The sequence below is a fragment of the Pteropus vampyrus genome, unplaced genomic scaffold, assembly GCF_000151845.1.
Source record: "Pteropus vampyrus isolate Shadow unplaced genomic scaffold, Pvam_2.0 Scaffold112, whole genome shotgun sequence".
Classification (NCBI taxonomy): Eukaryota; Metazoa; Chordata; class Mammalia; order Chiroptera; family Pteropodidae; genus Pteropus; species Pteropus vampyrus.
The window spans coordinates 2,318,208-2,344,142 of record NW_011888893.1 but is presented as its reverse complement, the minus strand read 5'-3'; the positions used below and the strand labels follow the sequence as shown (position 1 = coordinate 2,344,142).

The 25,935-nt window shown below is 39.0% G+C and overlaps 1 protein-coding gene across 1 annotated transcript in view; it reads right to left on the bottom strand.

Annotated features, from left to right (window-relative positions):
* CNTNAP2 (contactin associated protein like 2) overlaps window positions 1-25,935 on the bottom strand; it is a 1,200,002-nt gene that overhangs the window by 599,387 nt on the left and 574,680 nt on the right. Inside the window, exon 12 of the mRNA XM_011365532.2 lies at window positions 13,377-13,496. Within this exon, the coding sequence (XP_011363834.1) occupies window positions 13,377-13,496 (120 nt within the window). The remainder of the gene's footprint in view (window positions 1-13,376; window positions 13,497-25,935) is intronic.

Below are 25,935 nucleotides of genomic sequence, written 5' to 3'. Positions count from 1 at the left end.
TGGATAATTATTTCTCATTATAAATCACATTAATGGCTCTTTAGTTTTATACACCAATCTACTGAGTTTTAGTTAATGGGTCATTCTCCCAGGGTCTTATCACTTCTTATTCTTCCACAGTGAAGGTCCCTAGACAATCATAATGCCAGCAGTGCACTGATGATCACCGTGAGGCATCCTGGGCATCTGCTTGTTAAAGTTCCCGGGATACACAAATGTGTTTTTCTCTCCGCATAACAAATTTTTGAAAGAAAAATAAGAGGTGGCAATAGTGATTAAGTAGGCTATAGGAATTAGAGTCAGCAGTTAAATGCATGTAAAATCGTCCTGCATGGAGACCTCTAGATTGATATTAGTACCTTTGGCTCTAGCTCCTCTTGTACATGTGGCAGAGTAGGGTTGGATAAGGGTTAGTTCAGAAAGGATGGAACCAGACTGACTCACATACTACAAGGAAAAATGTGTAAAGACGATGACATGATAAGAGAAGCTAGAAATGAGGAAGAGTATAAGCTGTTTTGTTTTTTCTTTTCTCTTGTCATAGTTGCTACATATAAGTGACTGTTATCACAGAGGCTTCCCTTTATTCCTAAATCCCTAGAGAGAATATTTACCCACTGCAGTACTCTCCAGAGTGCTCTGTAGAGACCAGATGTTTAGTGACACTTGTTCTATATTTTTCAGAGTACCATAGTTTCATATTTACATATCAGCATATGAAAAACATTTTTATATAAATCACTTAATTCCATACTTCCAAACAACACTATAGGTTAGATATGAAATGCCCAGAGTTTGGGGCCTCAGCTAACCTCTAAATCTCTCTTATAACTCCTTGCTGAGTGTATATGGCATGAAAATGGCATACTTTGTCAGATTTAGATTTGTTGAAACAGAGATTACATTTTAGTAAAGTGAACCCATACAGTATGATCGATAACCAACTTAATGTAATCTCTCAATGCCACTTGCAATGAGAACATGCAATCTACAAGTGCCAGTGTAAACCTGTTCAGGATGAAGAATAGGCTGCGAAGCTAATTTATGGCACCGCGATTCTCATTATTACGGTGGGCTGTCAATTACATATTCTCATTTGTTTGGAACTAGAAGCTATTATAAAAATTTTCTGCAAGTACCAAGTCTATCAGCAAAGAATTTCAATAAACTTCTAAGTTTTTAATAAGCTACAAAATTATTTATATCTTCCTTTATTCCCCTTTAAATCTCCTAGTTCATCTTTTCCATTATAAGGAGAAAAAAGTACATATTTTCACATCATATTCCATAACTCATTTATATGTCTAAATAGCTATGCTTCATTATTGTATTTTCTGTGATCAATCAGAAATATTTATTTAAGGAGTTTCTAGCATGTGTAAGTTTTTAGATACATACTGTATACAGCATGGGTCACGTGTATTTCAATGATCATGAACATTTTTCCTACGGAAAAAATTAGCTTTCAATTTTGACAACTGTCAAAAGTTATTCAAATCTAAATATGGTTAATAATATTTTTATTTTTGTCTTTTGAATTAGATTGAATGTCTGTTAAAGATATGGATGTGTCTCACACATCTGTCCAGTGTGCTATAACTCTAGCATGGCATCAGGAATGCAGTGACAACGATGGCGGCCTGCGAAGTCACACAAACCTGGTATCCTCTCTCCCACTTAATAACATCTGCCTTTACGCCAGTCATCTCCCTAAGCCTTCGCTGCCTCGCACGTAAAAGGGACGGCAACACTCTCCACCTCACGTGAGGTTACGCACATAATGCATAGAGCCCAGCATACAGTGTTTGCTAAATATTACCATTTTATTATTGTTGTTTGGATGCTCAAAATATGGGTGATGAATGACTAAGATATCAAATAAATAAATAATATAAATAACATAAGCAAAATCATTTTGCAAGCTGATTGAAAAAGAGACAGTAATAGAAAATGTTTTTAGGAAGTATTCCAAGTATCATTATTGGGGCTCATGCTATGAAAATGCCTAACTCACTATATTATATCTGCCGTTAAGGTTACTGCTACTCAAATCATAGAGTTCATCAAATGTAAAAAAAAAAAAAAAAAGGAATGATGACCAGGATTAGAGATTTGGAACCATGTCAGTTAAGGATCTATTAAAGTACGTGGGAAGTCCAAGTGGTGACTTAAAGATTATCTTAAAAGAACCTGATTTGTGAGAATATTTCAGAATTGATTTTTTTGCATATTTGTTAAAAATATTCAGTAATCTTAAATAACTGCAGCAAGAAACTAAGAAACTAGAATTGAATTTGTTTTAAAGGTCACAAGCCTTATAAGTTTTCCAGGCTTAGCAAAGGCAAAAGATGGAAGAGTTACACTGCGTTTAAAATAATAATTTTGTGATATAAATGCTTTCTTTTAAAATTTTATTAAAGTTGAATTTGCCATGCTTATAAAATTTTTATGTTTTAGAAATCGTTTACACATGAAATATTTTTCAACTGATGCAAAAAGAAAATATCCCTTTAAAGCACAACTATTATCATCTAAGAACATCTTTAACAGATTCGCTGTCTGTTAAAACATCATGATATAGGAACACTGACAAAGAAAGCCTTAACACATTGACTACTTTCGGACATTGTTCTCTTCTTTCCTTTATTACACTGTCATGACAGGGAGAGCGATCAATGAAAACAGGACTATGTCTGTGGAGGTAAAGGCAAATTGAACTGGCACCAGAAATTCATTTTAATGACACAGCAGTAGAGTCAGATGCTCAGTGGGGCCACGATGGTCTAGCCGCATGTTTTCATAAAGTTTCTGCCCAGGGCTTGAACCGGAAGAAAGGAAACATCACTGGTTTTAACAGAGAATCTCCTCCAAATCCAACTTCTTTCTAATCTCCTCTTTTAAGTAGCTAAAACCATTTCCTTTTACTTTCCACTACTAACCAAAACCATCTAAATGGAATTATAATGATTGACAACCAAAACTGTATCATGCAGACAAGCAACATAATGCCAAAAATCCACAGCATCCACAGAAGCTTCTGAGCTAGCTGGGTTCTTACCTACCCCTAATTATACACAGACCCTAACAGTGTGTTGCCACGATGGAGGAAATATCCAAATGTTATGTGGAAGTCAAATATTTTACTTTCAAATAGGAATGAAGATTAAGATTTCAAGATATTAAAAATGAGTACTGTATATGGGGAATGCGAACCTTATAAGGTAAAGAGAATCTAGAATTTTCAAAGGGAAGGCAGAACTTGGGAGTAGGGGTGGTGGGAATATGATGCTAACAGATAATTCTCTTTTTAGAGGGAGTAAGCATTCTATTGCATTGTGTGTTCCTTCATATTTTGTTTCTATGTCATATTGAATTCAATTTTTTTCTCTGATCTCATCTTCCTCTAGTCTTTGTGTACAGAATAGGATAGTAAGGGAGTGGGGAAAAAAGACATGTAAAGTAATGTCGAAGCAAAAGTAAGAGTAGCTAACAGGAATAGTGGCATACCAGCTCTCAAAGAGAGAAACAAAAGCTTCACGTGGGAGAGCCTTTAAAAATCATGTGGGCTATTATTTTTCTGTTTATACAGGTAGAACTGGGGTTATGGATAGAAATGATTCAGAAAGTGCCTGAAAATGCTCTGTTTAAAAATATCTTTTCCATATTTTGATTCCTCTCGTTATTCTCTTTGAAATGAAAATACCACTGGGAGAGGTAACGTATTACATTGATACGTTAGCGTATCAGATCTCTCCTATCTTAGGCAGAGCACTGGGAGAAGGCTGTGCAAAAGAGGACATGAGAAAGAGGAAAGAAACAAAACAAAATGTAAAGGAAAACACTGTCCAAGCTGGTCTGGAATTGCAGTTACTACCCACCAAGAGTGATTCAGAAGTATGATTAATAAATGATAATTATTACTAGGACAATAACTCGTGCACTTTACAACAAATAACCAACATACTAGTAATGTTAAAGTAACAGAGTTCCTTTTACAAATATTTGGTAGGCAATCTGGATAGTTACTCAACAAACATGTTTTGTGGTCCGTAATTTACTTTTGAAATACATACACAGGGACAATTTGATGTACTGCATGCATATTAGATAGTTCATTTACATCCAAAGGTTGATCTAAGCAAGAACACATTTCATAGGTGATTGGCTAGCATTTTATTAAAAGATCAAATTTCAGAGGTGGATACAAATGTGTAAGTTATATTTATCTGTGTCAGGACTTCATGTTTTGATAACTGACATAAATAAATGCAATTGTTAGTTACATATGGGAAATGGATTTTTATTGGTGAAATGAATGATATTCATATTAGTTGACTGGCTAAAATAATTTAGAGACTCTTCTAACTCTTGCATGAAAAGAACAAATGAATCTAGGAAACCTTTTACCATTTTACTTTTCATATTGGTGACTGAGGCTGGATTCTTAAACAGTTCTGTCTCACTCATTGAATTAGAGGATTCTAGTTGCCTGATCCCAATTATAAAGTAAATTAAATCCTGCTTCTAGAGTGTTTTCATATTTGCTGTGAAAAAAGCATCCACATAAGGAGCAGTTGGAACGCCTGAAAGGGCAGAGCTTGGACTTCCAAGTTAACGGAACAGGTTGCAGAGACAACTTCGGAGCCTATTGCTAATAAACATTCATCGAATTGCAGGTGGGGCGGACTTTTGTCTCCCACTTGTTTTCCTATATAGTGCTCAGATGGCGAAATTACTCATACTTACTCATCTATCTCTAACTATTGCTGGTGACTCATGTCGACCATAAAAGCCAAAGTGGCATGGGTCTGTTCACAGCAGGGCATTTATTAGTGCCAACTGTATACCTGACACTGCTGGGTATGGGAGTGAATAAGACAGATATTTCTGATCACAGCCTCGGCTCTAGTTCACCAGAAACCAGGAGCAGGGAAAATTTAAATAATACTAGTCATAATAACATATTATTTTAATTATAAGAACAGAGGGTTTCTCAGAATGTTTCAATTTATTAAAAAGGAAAAATGATAAACTGATACCACTAAAAGATATGGAAGCCTTTCATTCAAACCTATGCTTTTTATATAAATAGCTTTTTGTAAACTGTCTTACAGATACACCCATAGATGATAAGATGTATAATCAGTTGGCTGTTCAGACAATAATAAAACATATTTGTGTCCCAGTTCACATGTCTTCAAAATTGGAACACAAATACCTCTCAGGGTTATTGTTAAGAATAAATAAAATGCTATAGATGAAAACATCTATCAAATTACCTGTCATAGAGCATCAATGATAAATACTGTAAGAATGTGACTTCCTTTTTAAAAAGGGGAAATTTTTAATTGATATTAAAAATTTGAAAATTTCAATAAATTATAAAATATGTATTTTAAAAAGCTATTTGGTTTTATGGTATTATATTAGGGAATTAAAAATGAATAAGAGGTATCCAGGTTAGGATGGTGAATAAACACTGGCTTCTAACTTTTTCCCTCCTAAAAACTCCAGTAAAGCTAGAGTATATATATTATATATATATATATATATACACATGTACATTAGACATAATTTTTTTAAAAACCAGGACACTATTGAGAGTAAAGGGGAGAACTATTAGTAATTACATCAGGGCAAGAGAAGAAAAATGGGACAATACTGGGAACACCAGTGGGGACATAAGGTCACTCTAATCTAGAGTGAAGTTCAAAGTCAATAAGATCCTTTCATTCTTAATAATACACACATGGCTAATAATTATCAGGAGTCTGAGGAAAGCTGAGGAGCTTACAGGTCAGAAGAGAAAAATTAGAGAAAAATGAGCAGAATAAAGAATTTAGAGAAAATAAAAGGAGACAGAGAAAAATGTGTATTATCCTTGAGGTATAAGAAAAGATACTACATTCATGAAGCAATACTAGACTGCTATTAAAAGTTAAGTTTTTAGGAACAAAAAAGAGCTCTTTGACTTAAAATCTTGGTGAAATGTTGTTCAAGAAACAGAGAACAGAAAAATCAGAAGAGACAAAATCACAAACAAAATAAAAAAATGTACGGAGTTGCTGGTGTGAAAGTGAGCACCCAGCAAATGGATAAAATCAGACACATTCTAAGGCATATTATTGTGAAATTTCAGAACACCTGGGACAAAAAGAAAGTTCTTCCAACTTCTAGAGAGAAGGGTAGGTTGTATTAAAGGGTCGGGAAGCTACCAGAGGATGTGCTACAGCCAGGTGAGGGAGTAAAACAAGAATGAGGAAGAAGTGGGCTGAGAAGCGTGCATTCCATCGTAAAGGAAGAGCGGGGAGTTCCTGGATGGATAAGCGCTGGAGTGGTGAAGGGAGGTGCTGTGACAGCAGCATGCCCCAGACAGAGAGCAAACGGTCTGGCAGGAGCACAGTGAAACGGCAGCCAGATGCCCACCAGTATTTTACAGTCCTTTAAAAACTGAGAACAGAATATGTCAGACTCTATGCTGTAACCAGCTTGCCTCGACGATGTCCTAATAAACTCCCTGCTCTCACCTTCACACCCTGCCGCCGGGTCAGCAAAGGTGTTCGCTGCACCTCTCAGCGGCATGCTGCCTTGTCTGAGTCTCCAAACTTAGAGGGGCACTAAGTGAGCTTAGAAGCAGAAGGGACAAATGCGGCTCCAGGGAAGATAGAATAAATAGATGTATATAAAAGCAAAAAAGAAATCATAATAGTAATGATGATGATGATATAGCAAGTTTTTTCCTAGCCTCACTTTTTAATGCTGATTTTTTTTTTTTGTGCTAAAAATGAGTAAAAACCAGGATATAAAATTACTAGTTACGTGAAGGGAGGTCAGTCCTAATAAAGTCCTCTGTATACAGAAGAAGATAAAGAGATTTTTGACAACTTCGTCCACAGGCATACCTTTTTGCAAAGTCATTTTCTCACTCTTTATAAATGAGACAAACGCTGTCTCAGAGAAGTCCTTTCTGTGGGGCACGGAGGAGTTTTAGGGCTTTTAGTTTAAGTCAGTCCCAGGAAATATGATTCCAATACGTGCCAGTTCAGGTAACATGTGGTATGGTGCAGTTTATTGTTTAATTTTCTTGGTTATATTGATTAGACCAAGACATAAAGTAAAGAGAGATGAGATTCTCCCAACAAAACTGCCAGGGACCTTGTGATATGGACATTGATTTACTCAGAAGGAATGAAAGGTGACCCACAAACCTGAACACTGTAGGGTTCGGAGAGGCAGAAACATAGGCACACTGGCTTTAAGTTTAGCCAGTTCCTAGTGAATAAGTTTCAGGTTATTCCTGTGCCTTTTGGTTTTGATCACGAGGCCATGAGCTGATCTCAACTGATTTTACCAAGATGTGTTTTTTTCCCTCCTGCCTGACAGAAGAACAAGTTTCAGACCTCAAATGTCAGAAAAAACAAACAAACAAAAAATAGTCCCTAGCCAGAGACGATGGGAAGCCTTCTCAGCTCTAGAGCAGGGAAATCACGTAACATAGGCAGTGCTTTTAAAGCACCAGAAAGGCAGTGTGTTTAAAATATTGTTTAGGCAGGTATGTAAAAATATTTGAAGGTGGGTGCCTCTGCACCTGGGGTACCGTTTTGGAGGCCCCAGAGGCGGCTCTGAGATGCCCGCTAGTGGCCCCAAGCCGTATCCTCTGAAGCGTCCATGGCGTCCTGCACTCCCTCCCTGAGTTTCCTTCTACCTTTCTTGATTTGAAGTTCGAAAGCCATTTGAGAACTTCTGTGGTATGAGCCTACCGCTGTGACTGACACACAATGAGGAGATTTCAAAGAAAGCCTGGCCGGTAGACGGGCTGTGACATACGAGCGTAAATCCAGAAGGGACACTTGGGCGAGTGGATCATCAGTTTCGAGGAAGAGCTCTTTTCGGGCTGTGTTTGATCAGTGAGCTGGTTCTTAGATTTTCAATGGACGTTGCAAGAACAGAATTGAATTCAAAGATTCATACTGATTGTGCGGTGCTGAAGTAGCAGAGCGCGGGGAGCAGGGGCGCTGAGCTGAGCTGCTGCTGAGGTTTGTAACAGAGACAGCTTGTGAGGAGGGGACAAAGCGGAGCCGGCGCGACTATGAGACGACAGAGCTGACCTGCGCATGGGTTAACGACAGAGGAGGTAAACTAGGTCAGGACGAAGAAAGAGGAGAGAGACCGCCTTTGATGAGAACAACTGGAAGGGAGTGGAGGGAACACAGTGGAAGAAGCCAGTGTTTTGAGGCTTCCACTGCAGGCCAGGAACACACCCGAGAAACAGTCACGACACCGAGGAACGTGAAGGGTTGGGAGCCGACTTGTGGACGTTAATGAGCACGGACAGAGGAGAGCTGGGTGTTCTCATTTCTAGCTGGGTTTCTTGCAAAAAGCGAATAATCATCAAATTAAATATTACGGATGATACCTAATATAATTCCTTTCAATCTTGTTATAGTCTCAAACCAGATTCTGTTAGATTCAGCTTAAGATTTTACACTGAAAGAGTAAGTAGATATTGGAGACAGAATTTAAATTACCCTAAAAATTGGGTGCAAACCCTAAGAGATGATTAACCTAGGTACATGGGAATTATACAAGTTATTCTACAAAGCTCACAGAAAATTATATTAGAGAAAATACTTGTAGTTAAATTAATAGCTAAAATTGGTAATAACTGCCTAATGGTTTACATACTGATTTGATTTCAAATGTATTCTCTGATGAAAAAACCCCAAGGCATTAGTTGGACAATTAACAAGTAAATAGTTTATAGCAAAAATGTCCAAAACACAGATAATGAATTCAGAGTATGTAAGGAAGTTTTGATGATAATAAAAAGATATGAATAAGACATGCTCATTTTAGGAATCATATTACAAATCATACTACAGAATCCAAAATGACAAGCACTGTTTGTATGCACATCTGACTATGCAGATGAACACACATGCACACGTTTGCACACACACACATGCACACACATGAATATATATACATGTATACACACATAGTAACTATGAAGCCTGTCCAATAAGTAAATCTCCATAACTTACAAGGTATGTGAACTAGGATTTAATTTCTCTAAGCTTTAGTTTCTTTATCCAAAAAAAAAAAAAAAAAAAGGAAATAAGAATAATATTACCTAGCTCATGGAGTTATTGTGAATTATTGGATGAGTTAATGTATCTAATCTACTGACAACAGTGCTTGACATTTAGTTTGCCCTCAACTACATATATATATTATGACAATATATTTATATATTTGTGGCTACAAGTATAAAATATAACATCTTTATCACACATTTCCTAACATGTTAGTAATTCTTATTTATAGATGGTAAGCAATGTTTATCTTTGGCTAATTACATTTTAAAAATTTCCTAAATTAAAGAATATGTTAAAAATTATAAGGCAAATATAATAAAGCTTAATTATTTTAAAACTAAATGTGGCACTGTTATCAAAAGGAAAAAATAAATGTAGGTGGAATTATATGTAATTTGCAGAGGCACATAAATTGGTGCAGTAAGCAGAACAGAAAGACAGCCCCCAATATTCCTTCCACCTGGTGTCCACCCTCTGCTCCCTACTGCCTAAAAGTGGATGAGACATCACTCCCGTGAATACGTTACTCTATGTGATAGAGGTAAAGAGATTTTGCAGATATAAGGTTCCTGATCAGTTGACTTGAGTTAATCGAACAGGTAATTATCCTGGGTGGGCATGGCCTAATCAGGTGAGCCCTGGAAAGACAGTCTAGACGTCAGAGAGGTCCTCTTACTGCATCTTACTGGGAGCAGCCTCTAGGAACTGGCAGCAATCCACAGGTAATACCCAGCCACAAAGTGGAGCCTATAGTCTTCAAATCACAAGGAACTGAAAGCTGTCAACAACCCGGATGACCGTGGAGGAGGAACCCAGGCCTCAGATGCAATCGCAGCCCTGCTGACCCCTTCATTTCAGCCTGTGAGACCCTGAGCAGTTGAGCAACTAACCAGTGACAAACTCGTGACCCCAAAACACTGTGAGGTAATAAACAGGTGTTACTGTAAGCTGCTAAGAAAATAAATATGCTAGAGAAGAAACTGCTTTGCTTTGCTTTGCTGAGGGGAGGAGTGGGGCAGGTAGGTCCATGATCCCATCCCCTAGAACGCAAGTGCACCGCTCCAGTGGCCGCCACCGCACGACTGAAACTTCTGAGAAGCCGACCAATAAATAAAATATCACTGAGTGCAAGCGCTTAGGAACTTGAGTAACGCGCTCTCTATGAATATTAGATTAAAAAGGCATGAATAGCTTTTACCATTACAGAGGATAATAGAATTTGATCAGCTAAATCCCAGGGCTTTATAAAGCACAAATTATGTAAACAAGCTTAATGGCTTTTTGATAAAACTACGAAACTCGTGCTAGAAAGAATGCAGGAGGTGTTCCTTATTTGGACTTAAAATTTCACATGATGCAGCACAAATGATTACTTAAATTTTTAAAATTAAATATGAATGCAAAGAGAGTTATAAATGACATAAATTAGAGTATAGGATATTAAGAAAAACATTGTTTTTGATTTAGGGATAAGCAATAAATTTCCAAAGATAATGGCTGGATCTAGCTTCATTTACTGTTGTTATTAATCATTGGGCAGAAAGAACTACATGAAGCTTTAAATATAAAAGTTCAAGGTTTCTAGAAAATATTGGTAAATATCTTAAGGAACTAGAAACAAGAAGTTGAAATGTTAGAAGTATGTATAAATAAAACAGGTAAATATTAGAAATACATGATAGTATACATTGATAAAAATTATGTTTTTAATACCAAATTTTCAGGGAGATGATAAAAACGAAGAAAGAAGGCAAGGAGAACCACAACCACACTTCATAATGTGCCCTACGGTCTGAAAAAGGAAACCAGGCTTTGACTTGCACAGAATGATGAATTCTTCTCTAACGGACCCAATGAATATCGCCTTTCCTCAGTGTCAACTGTACAGTCCCTCAGACGCTCTGTCATTCAGGGAACCCCCCTAAATTACGAGCGATGTAGCACTGAATTGTAGACAGTCCAAAGAATTGCACAGTAGAGGAACTGCCTTATGAAAAAAAAGTGAAAACTGCCAATTTATGTCAAACTTGGCCAAGAAACGAGTAAATTCAAGCTGCTTCGAGGCAAGAGGATTTCGTCTCTAAATTATTTGACTGTAAGTAGTGGTAGTTTTCTTTCATGTTTCATGGTAATAATAGAATTTTTCCTTTTTCTTTTTAATGGAAGGCAGCATAGAAATCATCAACTCATTCCAATTTCTACTCTTTATTTTACTTCAAGGAAACTGAGAGAGAGGGATTAACTGATGTGCTCAGATACTACAGGGAGTTTGCAGAGTACGTGCCCACAGTGCGGCTCCACCAGGCTGAATTCCAGGCCCTGGAGGCAACAGAGCCAAGTCCTGTCCTGTCCCGATGTGCCCCTGCCCTTCGGTGCCCACCGCACGGGTCATCCGCGGCAGAAACCTGCCAAGCTTTTCGACTCCTGTCTCACCAGCCACGGTCTGGCCAACTCAGTTTTTTCAGTATCCGTTAGATTGTGCCTCTCCTTACCTGATGGCCGCCGCTCTGAATCTGTTTCAACACCTGGACTACAACAACGGGGCTGTCTAACTTGTCGCCCTGCTCCACATCTGGGCCTCCTCTGGAGAACCCTATTCACTGCCACCGAAGTCATGCTTTAAAAATACAATATCATCAACTGCTTGCCTTTTCCTCAGAATCAAGTTTCAACTGCTTTTCATCCAACACAAAGCATTTCATAAGTTGATCTATTTTTTTCTTCTCCCCATTTCTGGGCCCCATAACACCAACTTGTTCTTCAAGACTTAGCTCATGGAAGATTTTGCTCGTCCCTGAGTTTAGGTTAACTGCCCATTCCGTGGTTCCGCAAAGTTGCCCGAGCAGGTCCTTTGGGAGGTCCGTCACTTGTGGCATGCCACATTCCCTGCACCCAGCCCGCTGCGACCTGCCCAGCTCCTGGCTCACTGCCTCACGTTGTGTGCGTCTGCATCGGTTCACAGTCACTCTCCATCCTCCAAATCTCTATCATTCTCTCGGACCCAAGAGGTCACTTCAGCTTCCACATGGATGACTCACTATTCCCCCAAATGCTCTTAGAGACTCTTCCCCGTTACTCTTAGTCACATTCTCCTACACACTCACAGACTATTTCATCACCGGAAACCTGATCTTTATCGAGTTCCTACGAGCTTATTCCTGAGATGCCCTTCCCCTAAGTGATGTTATCATTTCTCATATATTTATATGCCAACAATTAGCACATTTATATCTCTAACTCAAACATCCTCTCTTCTTTTTAGTTTCTACCCAAATTAACATCAGATATGAGCTGCCAGTGAGGTTCCTTTTCTTAAAAATTTCACTATGTCTGTACAAGTGTCAAACTCTCCTGCATTCCACACCATCTTAATAGGAAGAAGGAAAGAGACCAATCCCTGCCAAGACATTGCTTCTTTCCCAAAGAAGATGTGTTGCTCCCATTTTTTGAAATGTGTGATATAGTCAACTGTGATAAATACTGAATCACATTTGGGTCACTGAGAAGTGGGACGGCTCTACTGTTTAATAGAAATGGCATATAATAAGGCGTATGTACAATTCCTTGAGACATAGAGTGATATGTGAAGACTTTGTAGACTATCTCATGCTGTCATTCCCTCCCCTTCCTCAACATACATCTCTTAGAAATGGAATAGCCCGAGTCAAGCTTTGTGGTACGTACCATGCTATCTGAATGATGTCTAGTTCATGTTCTTTCCAGATGAAGAAAGGGATGAGAGGTGGCGCAAGGCCAGGTGGTGCCTGCTGGCCTTTAGGGGCCCCTGATGCACTGACGTTCATAACTACCTTGAGTGATAGAAGACAAATATTCTCGTCCAGAAGGGTTCCTTCTGTAATCAGGGGAGCAGGAGAAGGTCCAGAGTAGTGTGCGAGCGCCCTCTGCCACGGGCAGTGATGCTTGGATGCGGGGTAGTGATGCTCAGTCCCCTTGGTCCAGGCTGTTTCATGGGCCAGTTCTTTCTGTGGACTTCAACCTCACTGTTTCGCTCTCTGCGGTTTCCCCCTACATACTAGTATTTTAAATGTTTATTTTTAATTGTTCTAGTCTGAAGGAAGATTTTCTAAAAGATACAGTGTTGGAAGGTATAATTGCTTTAGAAACGCATTTTACCATTTACCTAACAAATCTGGTAATATTTAGCTCATTATGTGTTGTGATAAAAACACAGCCCAGAAGAAAGAAACTTCAGTGATATCACTTATTTTCAACATACAGCAAAGCAACGTTCATGAAATGTAAACATGGCACAGTTACCTGTCATGTTGCAGTAAACTTTCAGAGGCCCCAGTGGTCCACTGCCATCAGGATCTATCCAGTAGTAATTTGACGTCTGGCCTAGGTGTTTGTACGCTTCGCAGGAAGGCTCATAGATAGCTGGAACGAAACGTCCTCCATGAGCACAGCTCAAAACAAATGGCTCCCCAGATAAATGCCCCAGCAACATATCAAACGCTGGCAACCTGTTGAGGAGTGCGGCCTCTTGCTAGAACAAGCATTTTCTCTACATTTAAATTCATGTTTCGGTTCTTACTCTATAAGCATTTCTGACATAACAGACAAAGAGGGAGTGGCTTTTACTGGGAAAAAGTCTAAAGCAATCAATAAATTGTAACTAAATTTAATGTTTGTTTCATTGGGATTTATAATCACTGAAAAAGAATATTTAATCTATAGTTTATAGATAAACATCTTCTTACTGTAAGGGATGTTATTTTGAAGGCCACAAATATTGGCTGCTTTGTTGGGCTATCAACTGAGAGACCAGAGAAAATCTCTGTCTTTGTGTTTGACTCTCTCTGTATCTCTGCATCTGTCTGTTTCTCACACACACACACACACACACACACACAATTTTTTGCATAGACAGTATGAATTTCCCTCAACTAGCTGGGATTTTTAATTTTCTTTTATTTCAAGAAGAAGGAAAGAAACGTTCCTGTTTCATTTTATTTGTTAGAGGTGTTTTATGTGACATCAAATCTTGTTTGTGCAGAAAACTGACATGAATGTAATTAAGTTATAGGTTCTGTTTTACTGGTTTCCTTTTTGTTCCCACACTCCTGGCACATTGCTCAGAGACGGCGCCTGTTTTCAGAAATGCAAAATGGACATTTACATGTTTCCTTTGTAGTTAGAGTTTCTAAAATATTACTGCGGAAACTTTTTAAAACAGCTCCACACTGATGCCTATGACGAATCTGAAAGTTCTCCTTACAGAACTAAGAACGACTTCTAGTAAATATTTATTTGACATACAAGTGGAGGAGTCTTTTGGCAAAGTGTGCTTGAATTCGGCCTCTAGGATCTGTTTTGTTAAATTATGAACTATGACTCCGGGACCTCCTTTTCTACCTACCTCTTCGACCTTCTCTGTGCCTCCCTTTGGCTTTCCATGGTTTCCTCTCTCCAAAGACGTTAGACCTTAAATTGTATTTCATTTCAACAACATACTAGACTAAAACAATTAATTCTAAAGTTCTTTGATTTACTGAATGCTTCTTCCCTCCCTTCCTTCCTTCTGCAAATAGTTACTGAATACCTATGATGTTCTGAGCAGTGGATTAGGCAGCTGTGAACAACACAGAGTAAGGGCCCTTGGGGTAGGGTTTCCTCACAAATTATTTTGATATTGCTCACGCATAAAGCACTATCGGAAGAGGATGTGGTTACAAAGCTATGCAGAATCCACATACCTTTAGTCCCAGGGTAATGACTGGTATGTCGAGTTTCAATACTCCAGTTGTCTTTTGGATAATAAACTGTGGCTGTTCTAATTCTGAACACCATAACAAGAAGAATATTGCAATGAAAGGCAGTGAGGAAGTATTTTAAAACTTTAAGGAGGAAGACACCATAATTAGATGTAGGTTTTGGAAAGAAAACTCCGTGCAGTGAAACAACAGATTTTAGGGAAGTGATTCAGTGGGTAAAGAGAGAATTTAGGTGGTTACTGCCACAGGCCAGCTGAAAGATGACGAGCACTACATGAGAATATGAGAAAGCATAAAGTAGATGGGACTGATTCATGTGTTTTTAAAAGCAACAGGACATGGAGACCAGGTGATTGTAGACAGGAAGAAAGGGGAGTCCAGAACGACCTAAACCAACAATCTCTGACAATAAACTAACTGCCTTAGTAATCTCTGACGAGCTCTCTCCAGATTATTACAATTTATGTGTATAGCTCAAAAGTATCCAACATGTCACTGTTTAAATTCTAAAGTTTTCCTCTTGGTCCCTTTGGCCGATTTGCCATTAAAACCTTTCACCTTAGTTTTCTAATATTTAATAATTAGGCATTCTCTTTTCCCCTTGCCAACACCTTAGTCATTTTCCTTATCATCTGGTATCCGGTTATTAGCAATCACCCTATTAACTGGTTGTTCTACCCAAATATCTCTTCACTTTCCACGAAATAATACTTTTTTATCTAATGCTATTCTGGTCCTAGAACATTACTTTCATAGTGTTCAAAGAATGTATTCTTCAGACCTGTGATATTCTATCCCGGATCACCATCTAAACATGGAAGACTTTCTATTATCCCGAGAGATCTTTCCTGGTTTTAGCAACTGCATGAAAACCTGGTCGAGTGAGTGTGACACAGGAGTTTGCTCACCCTTTCTGGGGTTGGTTGCCTTTATCTGCGATATACTACGAATCTCCTTCTCAGTCAGAGTTAGCTACTGAAGCAGAAGCGGTAAGAGAGCTCTGCGGGAAAACAGATGAGTTAAAATTCTGACTCCACAAAGTGCTATTTATAAACAGTGGCAAAGTTACTTAACCTCACTTAATGATGTCTGCAGAATAGGTATCGTAAGTATATTATCCTGGTGTTATGAGAATTGAAAGAAATAATCAACATCAATTGCTTAACATTATGTCTGGCCCATGGTAAACATTGAACAGGTAGAAATTTTATGATTAATGTAAATAATAATAATGTAATACCAATAATATTATAATTAATATTTAGGTCTTTTCATAGGTTGACTCACCCTTGTTAATATGTCTTTCTGTACAATCCAGGCCATTCATTGCTCAGCTCATGTATTATAATACTTAATTACAGTCAATTTAGGACTTGATTAACTGTTGTTAATTGAATTTCATATACAAAATTTTTATTTCATAACAAGAATGTGAATTATCTTGATGGGACGGTCTAAAAAATGTATTTTTCTTTTCTAGTCCATATAATCTAATATGGTAGAAGTTTAAGAAAAGCTCTTAGAACTAAACTAAAAATGTATTTATTCTTCCTTCTATTCTGACTTTGATAAATGATTAGTTGGCCAGCCAGGAGGAGCACATGCATATGAAGGCACGACTGGATAGTAAGAAGTGTAGATACGCACTGCATTTCTAAGTGAGCATACACACATTTTAAAGAGGACTGTAGACTTTGACCCCAATAATTGACTAAGGGTGGACGCTGAAGGCATGTGGGTGAGGGAAACTGGGGTAAGATAAGTGGGCGTATCTTCTGCTCTTTAACCTACAACAGGCCTACTACCTGCTTCTGACTCATCAACATAAATGGAAAACTAAGTATTTCAGTCCAAATTCTATCATGTGTGAAAATCACCTGGAGTGCTGGTTAAAATTGGGGTTCCTGGGCCTCATCTCAAAGATTCTGACTCAGTAGAGAATCTGCATTTCTAACAAGCTCCCACGTGATTGCTGATGCTGCTGGTCCTGAATGCATGCTGAGAGGCATGACTTTAATCCTGAAAGAAGTTAACTCTAGAAGAGTAACTAATTCTTCCTTTCTATTTAAATAGAGAGAAAATAGGTCACAGAAAGGTGATGCAGTAAAATCTTAAATGAAATAAAGCTAGAATGCTACCTCACTTCACTCGAAAAAATAAAAACGAATGGGATACAAAACTCTAAATAGAAACATGATGTCAAAGAAATATACTTGGAGGACTATGCAGAAAAAATATTTGGAAAGAAGTACACTAAAACAGCAACAGTGGTTATCTTTGTGTAGTAAGATTATGATTTAAAACTTTTCATAGTTTTCTGTATTTTTCGCATGACTTTATAATGTGCATAAGTTACGTTATAATTAAAAATACTCTTGCAAAACATGTATCTAGAACAACGGCACTGTGGTAAAATATTTGTCAAGGACGGCTGTAACACAGTGAAATCGCATTTGTTTTATAACTGAATAAGGAATTACGAGATTTCCATTCCAATCGCCTTTCTGTCATTTACTACCTGAAAAATCCCCTTAACTTCATTTTCACAACTGTAAAATGAAGGCAACCATAGCTCCTTCACAAGGTATTGTGAAGATGAAATGAAATCATACATAGCTTCTCCCTCTTTGCCACCATGAAATAAGGTCTAAATTCTGACAGTCAGTTTTAAATTCTTGAGAATCTAAAACCAACAATTTAGCATGTTAATGAATCTTTACTGGTTAAACTATGATTTAAAATGAAACAAATATCTTCTCGATGAAATAGTTACTCTTGGCCCACTGCGTGCGAGGTTGGAGGCTGGGTGCTCTGCATACTGCAAAGCACAGCCCTCTAGAGCCCCGCTGATACAGGGTGCTGAGGCGGCTCTCCTCACCCGTTTCTGCATCCTACGAGTGTGGTGTCCACCTGTTATTACTGTCAAAAGCACACAGTCGTTAGGAGCGGCCGAGGCTGAAACATGTTAGAATATTAATTACAAGTCGAAAACAAACTCATACAGAAGGCTGTCCTGGGAATGCCACAACCAGTCTCCCCTAACTGCACAGAAAGGGAACAGCTCGCCCCCAGTAAGCTGATGTAAAAGTGGAAAGAAGCATAACTTTATAGTTCATTTGCTAATAAATGCTGTAGCACCCCACGTGAGCATCAACAGTTTGAACGTCCTTACTTTCCTGGTATCTTACATCCAAGGTGACCACATACTTACTATAGACTTGTACAGACCAGGTGACAAGATGCTGAAAAGGAGATTTGTTTACTGGAGACTCTATCCCTGAATTAATAGAGAGGCCTTTTAATGGCAAATGTGGACATATCAGAAAAAGCGAAGCAGTAGTTCTCAGCCCTTGAAATGGCCCTGGGAATATCTGGGTTGCTGGTACTCAGAATAGGATAATCTGAGGCCCTCCTTACTCTGATCTCTATAATCACGAAGCCACCTTCTGATCTCAATCTGCTTTAAAAAATGTTCCCCCATTGGGAAGAGATATTCCTCATTTGAAACTATGAAACTGACTTTCTGATCTCGATCAGGCTCTGGCGCATTCGGTTGGAGAAACTAGCTTTCTCGGAATCTCATTACTTCTTCAAGTAACTGCTGAGGTACAGCCAAGCTGGAAACCCACATAGACAGCATGGCCTTGAGACCCTCCCCCGCGAAAGCTCCTAATTCTAGGACCCTGCAATTATTTTTAATTAGCACAACATAAGCTTCACAATAACTAAGTCCTCATTAACACCTGAATATTAACCTCGTATGTTCTCTGTCTCTTTGGATAATTTTTTTTAAAGCTTGAATAAATGCCCCGAGTAAACCACATTATTTCCCCTAGGAATTATTGTCTCATTATTGGCACACAGCAAATGATGGTGGTCGACAGAGTGTGGGTTTAAAAACAGATATTCTGCATGCCGATGCTGTGTCATGATCTTCCCATGAATGGAATTTCTGTATGAGGTGTTATTTATCATCGTCCTCTAATGAGTTCTTTCACCTGTTCAAGTCTCAAAGGAAAGGGGTAATTTGGAAGAAAAAGAAGTTTTGGTTTCCTATTAAAACAAAAAGCAGCTCCTAGTTCTCTTTTCTGACAAGTCTTTCAAAAAAAGGTTATTTTGTAAATCAGAGTAAACAACATTACTTCCTTTCTACTCTCTTCCCCACCCCCAAACTTTTTGTTTGATACCAAGTCCCTTCCATCTTCACACTGCAACCTTGGAGCCAATAATCCGCACTTTTGCAAAGCCAGCCACAAAAGTACAGCTCTTCATCTCTCTGTCATCGTGACTGTCACATTCCTTAATGATGCCAACATCCATTTTTGCATTCTTTCACCTTCGCAGAACAGCAAATTACCTTATATTTTATGACTCATTCTGGACAAGCTCTACCTGAATTTCTTTATTATTACTTTTAAGCTACAGAAGACTATGAGGAAAAGAAAAGAAAAACAACCCCGTAAAACCACATGGACATACTACAGACTCATTCTTATCCATTTTAATAGGTCTCTACAATGGAACTTGGCAACCCTAACGTGACTTGCTCAGATCCTACAGAGGTTGCCCATGTCGGCTCTTGCTCCATTTACTTCATCCCTCATTCCTGTCTCTAACCATCGCGCTCTCGTTTTCACCGTGTTTCAATAATGAGAGTAAGAATATTGACTCAAGATGTGTCAGCGCCTATATCCCCGCCTTCAATATTAGTGCGCTAAACAGGTCCTCTTTCCTCTCCTACTGTCAATTAATTTACTTATTAATATCTACTAATATAATATAGTGCTATGCTTTTTAGTAGAAAAAGAAATGAATGAATCATAGATCCTGGCTCTACAAGATTTGCTATCTAATATATGGGGCAGACATGTTGAGAGATAAAATAATGCCTAATTTTTTAAGTGTCATAAAAGAGATATAAACTAGGTACTGGGAGACTTTAGATAAGGGTTTGGTAGATTGGCTTAGGACAGTCTGGAAAGCCTTCATTTGTGAATTCACTTTAAGCTGGGTTTTAAAAGATGAAGAAGAGTTTGCCAGCAGGAGGAGAGAAGGACCCTCCCTTACTTCTCCTTCTCAGCTATGTTACTCCAGGCCAGTCCTCAGGTAACTTAAAACAATTATATTCTTGATTCTCCTTCTTTCTTTTTCCATTGGCTCTATCTGCTCTGTTAATCTGCACTGATCTCTATCGTGGGTGATGAGGGAGGGAGGGAGAGAAAAAAAGAGAGAGAAGGAGTGGGGAAGGGGAGAGGGAGGGGGAGAGAGAGAGAAAGAAAGGAAACATGCATGCTTCTCTCTAGTTCTATTTAACTATCCAACCTAGGGGAGCTTCTTTACCCCAACACCTTAACCTTTTCAAGCAGGAAAGTTGTTGCTTCTATCTCACTTTCAAGGATGCCACTGATGTCTACACGGACTTTTACTAAGTCCTCATTCTCTGTGATTTCAGTAGATATGGGCACTGTTGGCCATCCCCTCACTGAAACTCATTCTTCTCTAGGATTCTGTGCCCTTACGTAGTCTGCCTGCTATTTATTGCTCCTGACCACTCCTTTCCTGTGTCCTGCACTGGCATTTTTTTCTCCTGACCTATAGAGGGAGCTATTCTCTGAGGGTTTGTCCTCAGTGTTCTGTCATTTGCAAAGAAGAATTGGTTCACTTGTCTAAGGCTGTTTACCTAGGAAAAGGAAGAGCCAGAATTGAAACACAGGAATTCTGGCTACAGAGTCCCTGCTCCTAAATTATGCTAAATATTTTACATTAATCTCATCCTGCGAACAGGTGTATTTTGTTCTTATTCTTGAAGGATAGTGTGGAGAAGAATGAGGGGGTTCTGTTTCACTGAGGATAAGTCTAATGAAAGAAGAGTAAATTTTTCGTGTGTGTGTGTGTCTGTGTGTGTGTGTGTGTGTGTGTGTGTATTTAGTGCATAAAAAACCCACAAAGGCAAAAATTTCTCGGGTGCATTATTAAAGTTATACTGTGGGCCTGGAAATAGGCCTTGTGTATTTTGTCTAAATAATATTTCAAGAATGCTTTCTGAAACCTTCTTCTTTTACCAGAAATGGATGAGGGTAGTATCCTTTTAACTTATTCCCACCAATAGTAGGTATTTTTGCCACTCTGATGGCAAATGATTTTAGAAAGTGAGAAGGTAAAAGAATGGAAAGAAAGCAAGCAGAGGAAAAACTTCCATATTCATCTTCATAACAGTTGTATGAGGTAAGTGCCATTATCCTCAGACACAGATACAGGTTTACTGGGGCCTGACATTAATATATTTTGGAGGTTCTCTTTAGGAAAAAGAAATATCCAAATCAAATGAAAACAGTGGCATGACAACGGACGGTGGGAATATGCTCGGCAGTCATTCTTAGATCAGGATGCCAGCAATAACGACATACAGAAATGATCACAGACACATAGAGTCACTAAACTCAAATTTACTGTATCCCCAAAGCAACTTACCCTCAGCCAGATGCCAATAATTCACAGGCCATTCTGAAGCACCCCGACATATGATGGGAGGAAAACAGAGTGAGGGGGTGATGGTCTTGGCTTGCTGCGGTTGAGATGTCTCATCTTTATACATTTTACGTGAACATATGACCATATGAACGTACGCTACGCAAGTGAGGAGCTCTAAAGCTTTGATTCTATTAACTTTAGAGGAATTCCCTCTGATTATCCTCAGTTTACCAATAAAGAAACTAAGGCTCAGAAAGGTGCTGTAACATACCAAAGTCATACAGCTTGTCAATAAGGAGAAACCTGGATTCCAATAGGGGCTCTGCCTTCACAGGTCATGTTACTTCTGCTGGCCAGCACAGGCTCCTACTGTCCTATGTGCTTTTGGGGAGCTGTTTACCTTTGAAGAGTTCACATGTCCTACTGAACAAATTCTTCACTAAAAAAAGGAAGAAAAGAAGAAAAAGATATCTATTTTAAATGATAAAGCATGTGGTAGGTGGGAAAGCATTCTTAAATGATAAATGAGAGTTTAGATAATTAGACTATTATAATTTTGGGCTGTAGCCATTGTGCCAGAGAGTTCTAATTAAATATCACTTCTGTGGTAAGGTCATTTTCAAAATTAAGCTATCTGTGGGAAAAACACCTGACAGTCATTTTTTCACTCTTAGGATTTCAAGGTGCATATAGACCAGGGTTACTTGAAATTCTGAAAAAGCTTTGTGAGGAGATGGCGTCATGCTTGCTGGCTCTTGACCATAGGCATGTCCATTGTCTGGGCCCAAACTGTATTATCCTTGCCTTATTTTTCTATTACCCAATCAGTTGCTGGATGATTTCATCTAAATCACTGTGATTAAGGGAGATGCCATATATACAGTATCGAGCATTGTTCTATTTCTTTTCCCTTGGCTAACACTGAAAGACCAAACTCATTTTAATGACTAAACGCAATATGAGAGGGATAGAAAATATTCTTTTAAAAAGTTCTATGCATTCCAAGATCAAATAGAAATATATTGAGTGTAACCAAAATGGTGAGTAAGTCATGCTCTGCTCACTTTACCTTACTGTGCGCAATTGAAAATTGGCCATATTGATTTCTTGCCCAATATACAGTGAAACCTCATTTATCTGACATCATTTGGAAATGAGCTCTTCATAGAAGCACAGAATTTTAGAGCTTGAGGAGATCTTTCCATCGTCTAATCTATCTCCCTCATTGTAAATAGATATAATAATTATAACAGCAACAGCTACTTGAGCTCTTACTATGTGTCATATTCTTGCTGAGTGTTTTGCATGCAATATTCCATCTGTTTTTCATAGTAATCCTATGGGGTATAAATAATTCTTTCCATTTCAGGAATAAGGAAGCCGAGGCACGGAGAGATCAAAATAACTGAAGGTTACATAGTATGAAAGTAATGAAGCCAGGACTGAATTTGAGCCCTGTTTTTAGCCACTATATCATTCTAGCCCTGAGAGTCAAATATGTCATACATCTTACTCAGCCAAAGTCGCTCACTTATTTTGTGTTAATTACTAGATCAGAACTGTTACTACATTCCCTCTAATCATACAAACCCTCACATAAATGAACTGATGAACTATTTTCCTTCTTTTAAGCATTGAAACTCATTTTATTTTGAACATTTTCAGTGAAAATTATTCTAAAAGTTATTGCACAGTTTTTGCTTCCTTAATCCCACATTAAATATAATTACTGCTTCTTGCTGACTCAGGTTTCATAATTACCCACATTACCACTGGATTACGCTATAATAACATATTCTCACCCAATGATCCTAGGAAACTTTGTTTCACTGACGTGTTGGTTTTTCTTTTTTATAAACTATGACAACTTTCCATATAATTATTTGGGATATCATACTACTATTGTGCATATTCTAATTGCATTCTTTGTCCACACAGAAATAAAATTACTCCTAATATTTTATGAGTTGGGAAGCAACACAGGCAGACTTGTTTATACTGGGTGCTTGAGAAATTAAACAAAATAAACCTGACCTCTAGGTTAGAGCCTTCTTCTGAAAGACAAAGCAGAGACAGCCAGAAGAGAGCAGAGAAAGGGCTGTCATAGCAAAGGAGTATGATGTGTAAAGGCTCAGAGGCCAGAGTGTGATGCTCTGAGGCGGGGGGCACGCAGGGGGCGGGGTCCTGAAGGTCACTCCAGTTCCGAGTGACTGGAGTTCAGAGTTCAAGATGAGCAAGTAGGAGGAGTTGAGACTAGAATCCATCAGGGGCCAGGTCTTCGAGAACTGGTGCTTTAACTTCAAGACTGCAACCTAGCCTGAGAGTAATGAGGAGTACTGGAAGGAGTCTGAAGAGCAGAATGAGATGATCAAGTGGCATGAAGAATTCCCTTGGGCTATGATGTGAAGACTGGACATGAGAGTGCTACCAGTAGGTCAGGAAGACTAGTTACAAGGCCACAACATGGTTCCGAAATGGGATCCTCTCAGTAGAAACCAGTATGCTCATTCTGTAATGAGAAGGAAGGAATGGAAAATCCCCAAGGCCGCCTCCAGCTCCCAAACGCTGTAATTCCTCAATTCTGTGGCTTATTATTATTACCTAAAACAGAGTCGATGCTATGCAAGCAAAAAAAGCGGGGGTGGTTTTGACTTGACCTCAACCTGTACTTGACTGCAGCTGGAAGTTGATATTGTTACTGCATTGGAGTCATAAAGCAATTGTCGTTGGCTTTTAAGGATGTTCTGACATTTGATTTACCTTCCTGGTCTGTACAAATGTAAAGATTATGATGACAGGGGTAAACTACATCACAGTTCAGTGTTCCAGAGTTTATTCACCCATTAATATTCTGAGATTATCTGAGTGGCGTCTCAACAGGGTACTGGTGAGTGGGCGGTGTCATTATTAATCCTGGACTCCAATGCCAGAATGGCTGAACTCTTGGCTGTCTCCCCATTCATGCGCTCTGTACGCATGAGCCTATCACTGAACCTGCTGTAGCTCAGGTCCCTTATCTCGCAGAGTTTTGTAGGGAGTAAACATTTAGAGAAACTTGTACTTATTGAGATTTATATAATTACTATCTATTGTGAGTGATTATCTTCCTTGGACCATTAGTCCGAGAAAAAAAAAAAAAAGATGTAGCATACTAAAGATGAATGAGAACTTAGCTTACGTTTTTTGAATATATAAATTATTTTTTTTTTTTCTTTATGCTTACATATAGAATATATATTTTTTTCTTTTAAGTAATTAAAAAACACACTGGCTTATCAATTCAGACCTAATTTATAATCACTCTTGAGTAGAAGAAACAATCTAGGCAATGTAAAATCAACATTAGGCACAAAGTTGACATCATTCAGCCTCCAGAGAAGCAGTTCTACTAAGAGAGAGAGAGAGCTATCTTGGAGAAAAAGAGTTTCAGATTTATAATTGTTCCAAAGTTCTTATTCTGAGTTGAAATCAGACCCCTATAACTTGTTAGTATGGATTCTAATTATGTCCATTGGTTACTCAGAAAAAGTCATACTTCTTTCTCATGATATGGTTTATTTTCTATTTAACTGCATGATTCTTTGAAATTAGCTTAAGATTTAATTCTCATTAAAACATAAGGGGTTCTTGGGCTTCTGGTCAAGATGGCAGAGTAGGTAGGTGCTATGCTTGCCTCCTCTCACAACTACAACAAGATTGCAACTAAACTATAGAATAGCCAACATTGGCAGTCGCCTGGAGACTACCTGAACAGAAGTCCTACAGCTGCGGACACATAGAGGGGGGCCCTCCTTGAGACTGGTAGGAGGGGCAGAGATGTTAAACGGGCTGGTCTCACACCCACATGCGGCGGTTGAGAATCAGGAGAAATATCTGAGCTGTGGAGGTTCACCCTAGAGGAGCGAGGGGTCCTGACCCTACACTGGGCTCCCCAGCCCAGTGTTCCAGGGGAAGGCCCCACAACTTCTGGCTGTGAAAACCAGTGGAGATTGTGGCTGAGTGAAATGGGAGGGCTGAAGACATCACAGACTTTCCTCTTGGGGGCCCATGTGCAGACTTACTTGCTGACAGACCCACTCGCAATGGGCTCCAGTTCTGGGGCAGCAGCTTGAGGGGTGCCAGGGACACATGAGGAGTGTCTGGCTTCGAAACAAGGCTTAGAGGAGCAGCCTTCTCCCACACAGCAAGTGCTAGCAGAGGGCACTGTTCCTTTGTTGATCCCTCCCTGACCCAGCTTACAGACTCAGGCAGTCGCCATATTTGAGTCTCTGGCCACTTAGCTAACTCTGGTTGCCCCGCCTAGAAACCCCTGACCCCGCCCCTCCCAACATGACGGCCCAATCAAACCTCTTCCAGTGGATTTTCCATACAAATGGCCTGTCTTGGCTCATGCTGCGGACTTTCCTAAAATCAGTCAAAGGTTCACAAAATCTAAACAAGCAGCATTTGGCCTCAGTGTGCCCCGTATCTCTTGGTGAGCAGCTTCAAGCCCGGCAGTAGCAGCAGGCAGCCTCAGTTTGCCGCTTGGCCTCTCGAGGCACTTCCAAGCCCAGTATGGTGGTGGTCATCTGCTGGTTGGTTGGTGGCTCATGCCAGTTGGTCCCTGGCAGGGCACAGGCTATAGCTGAACT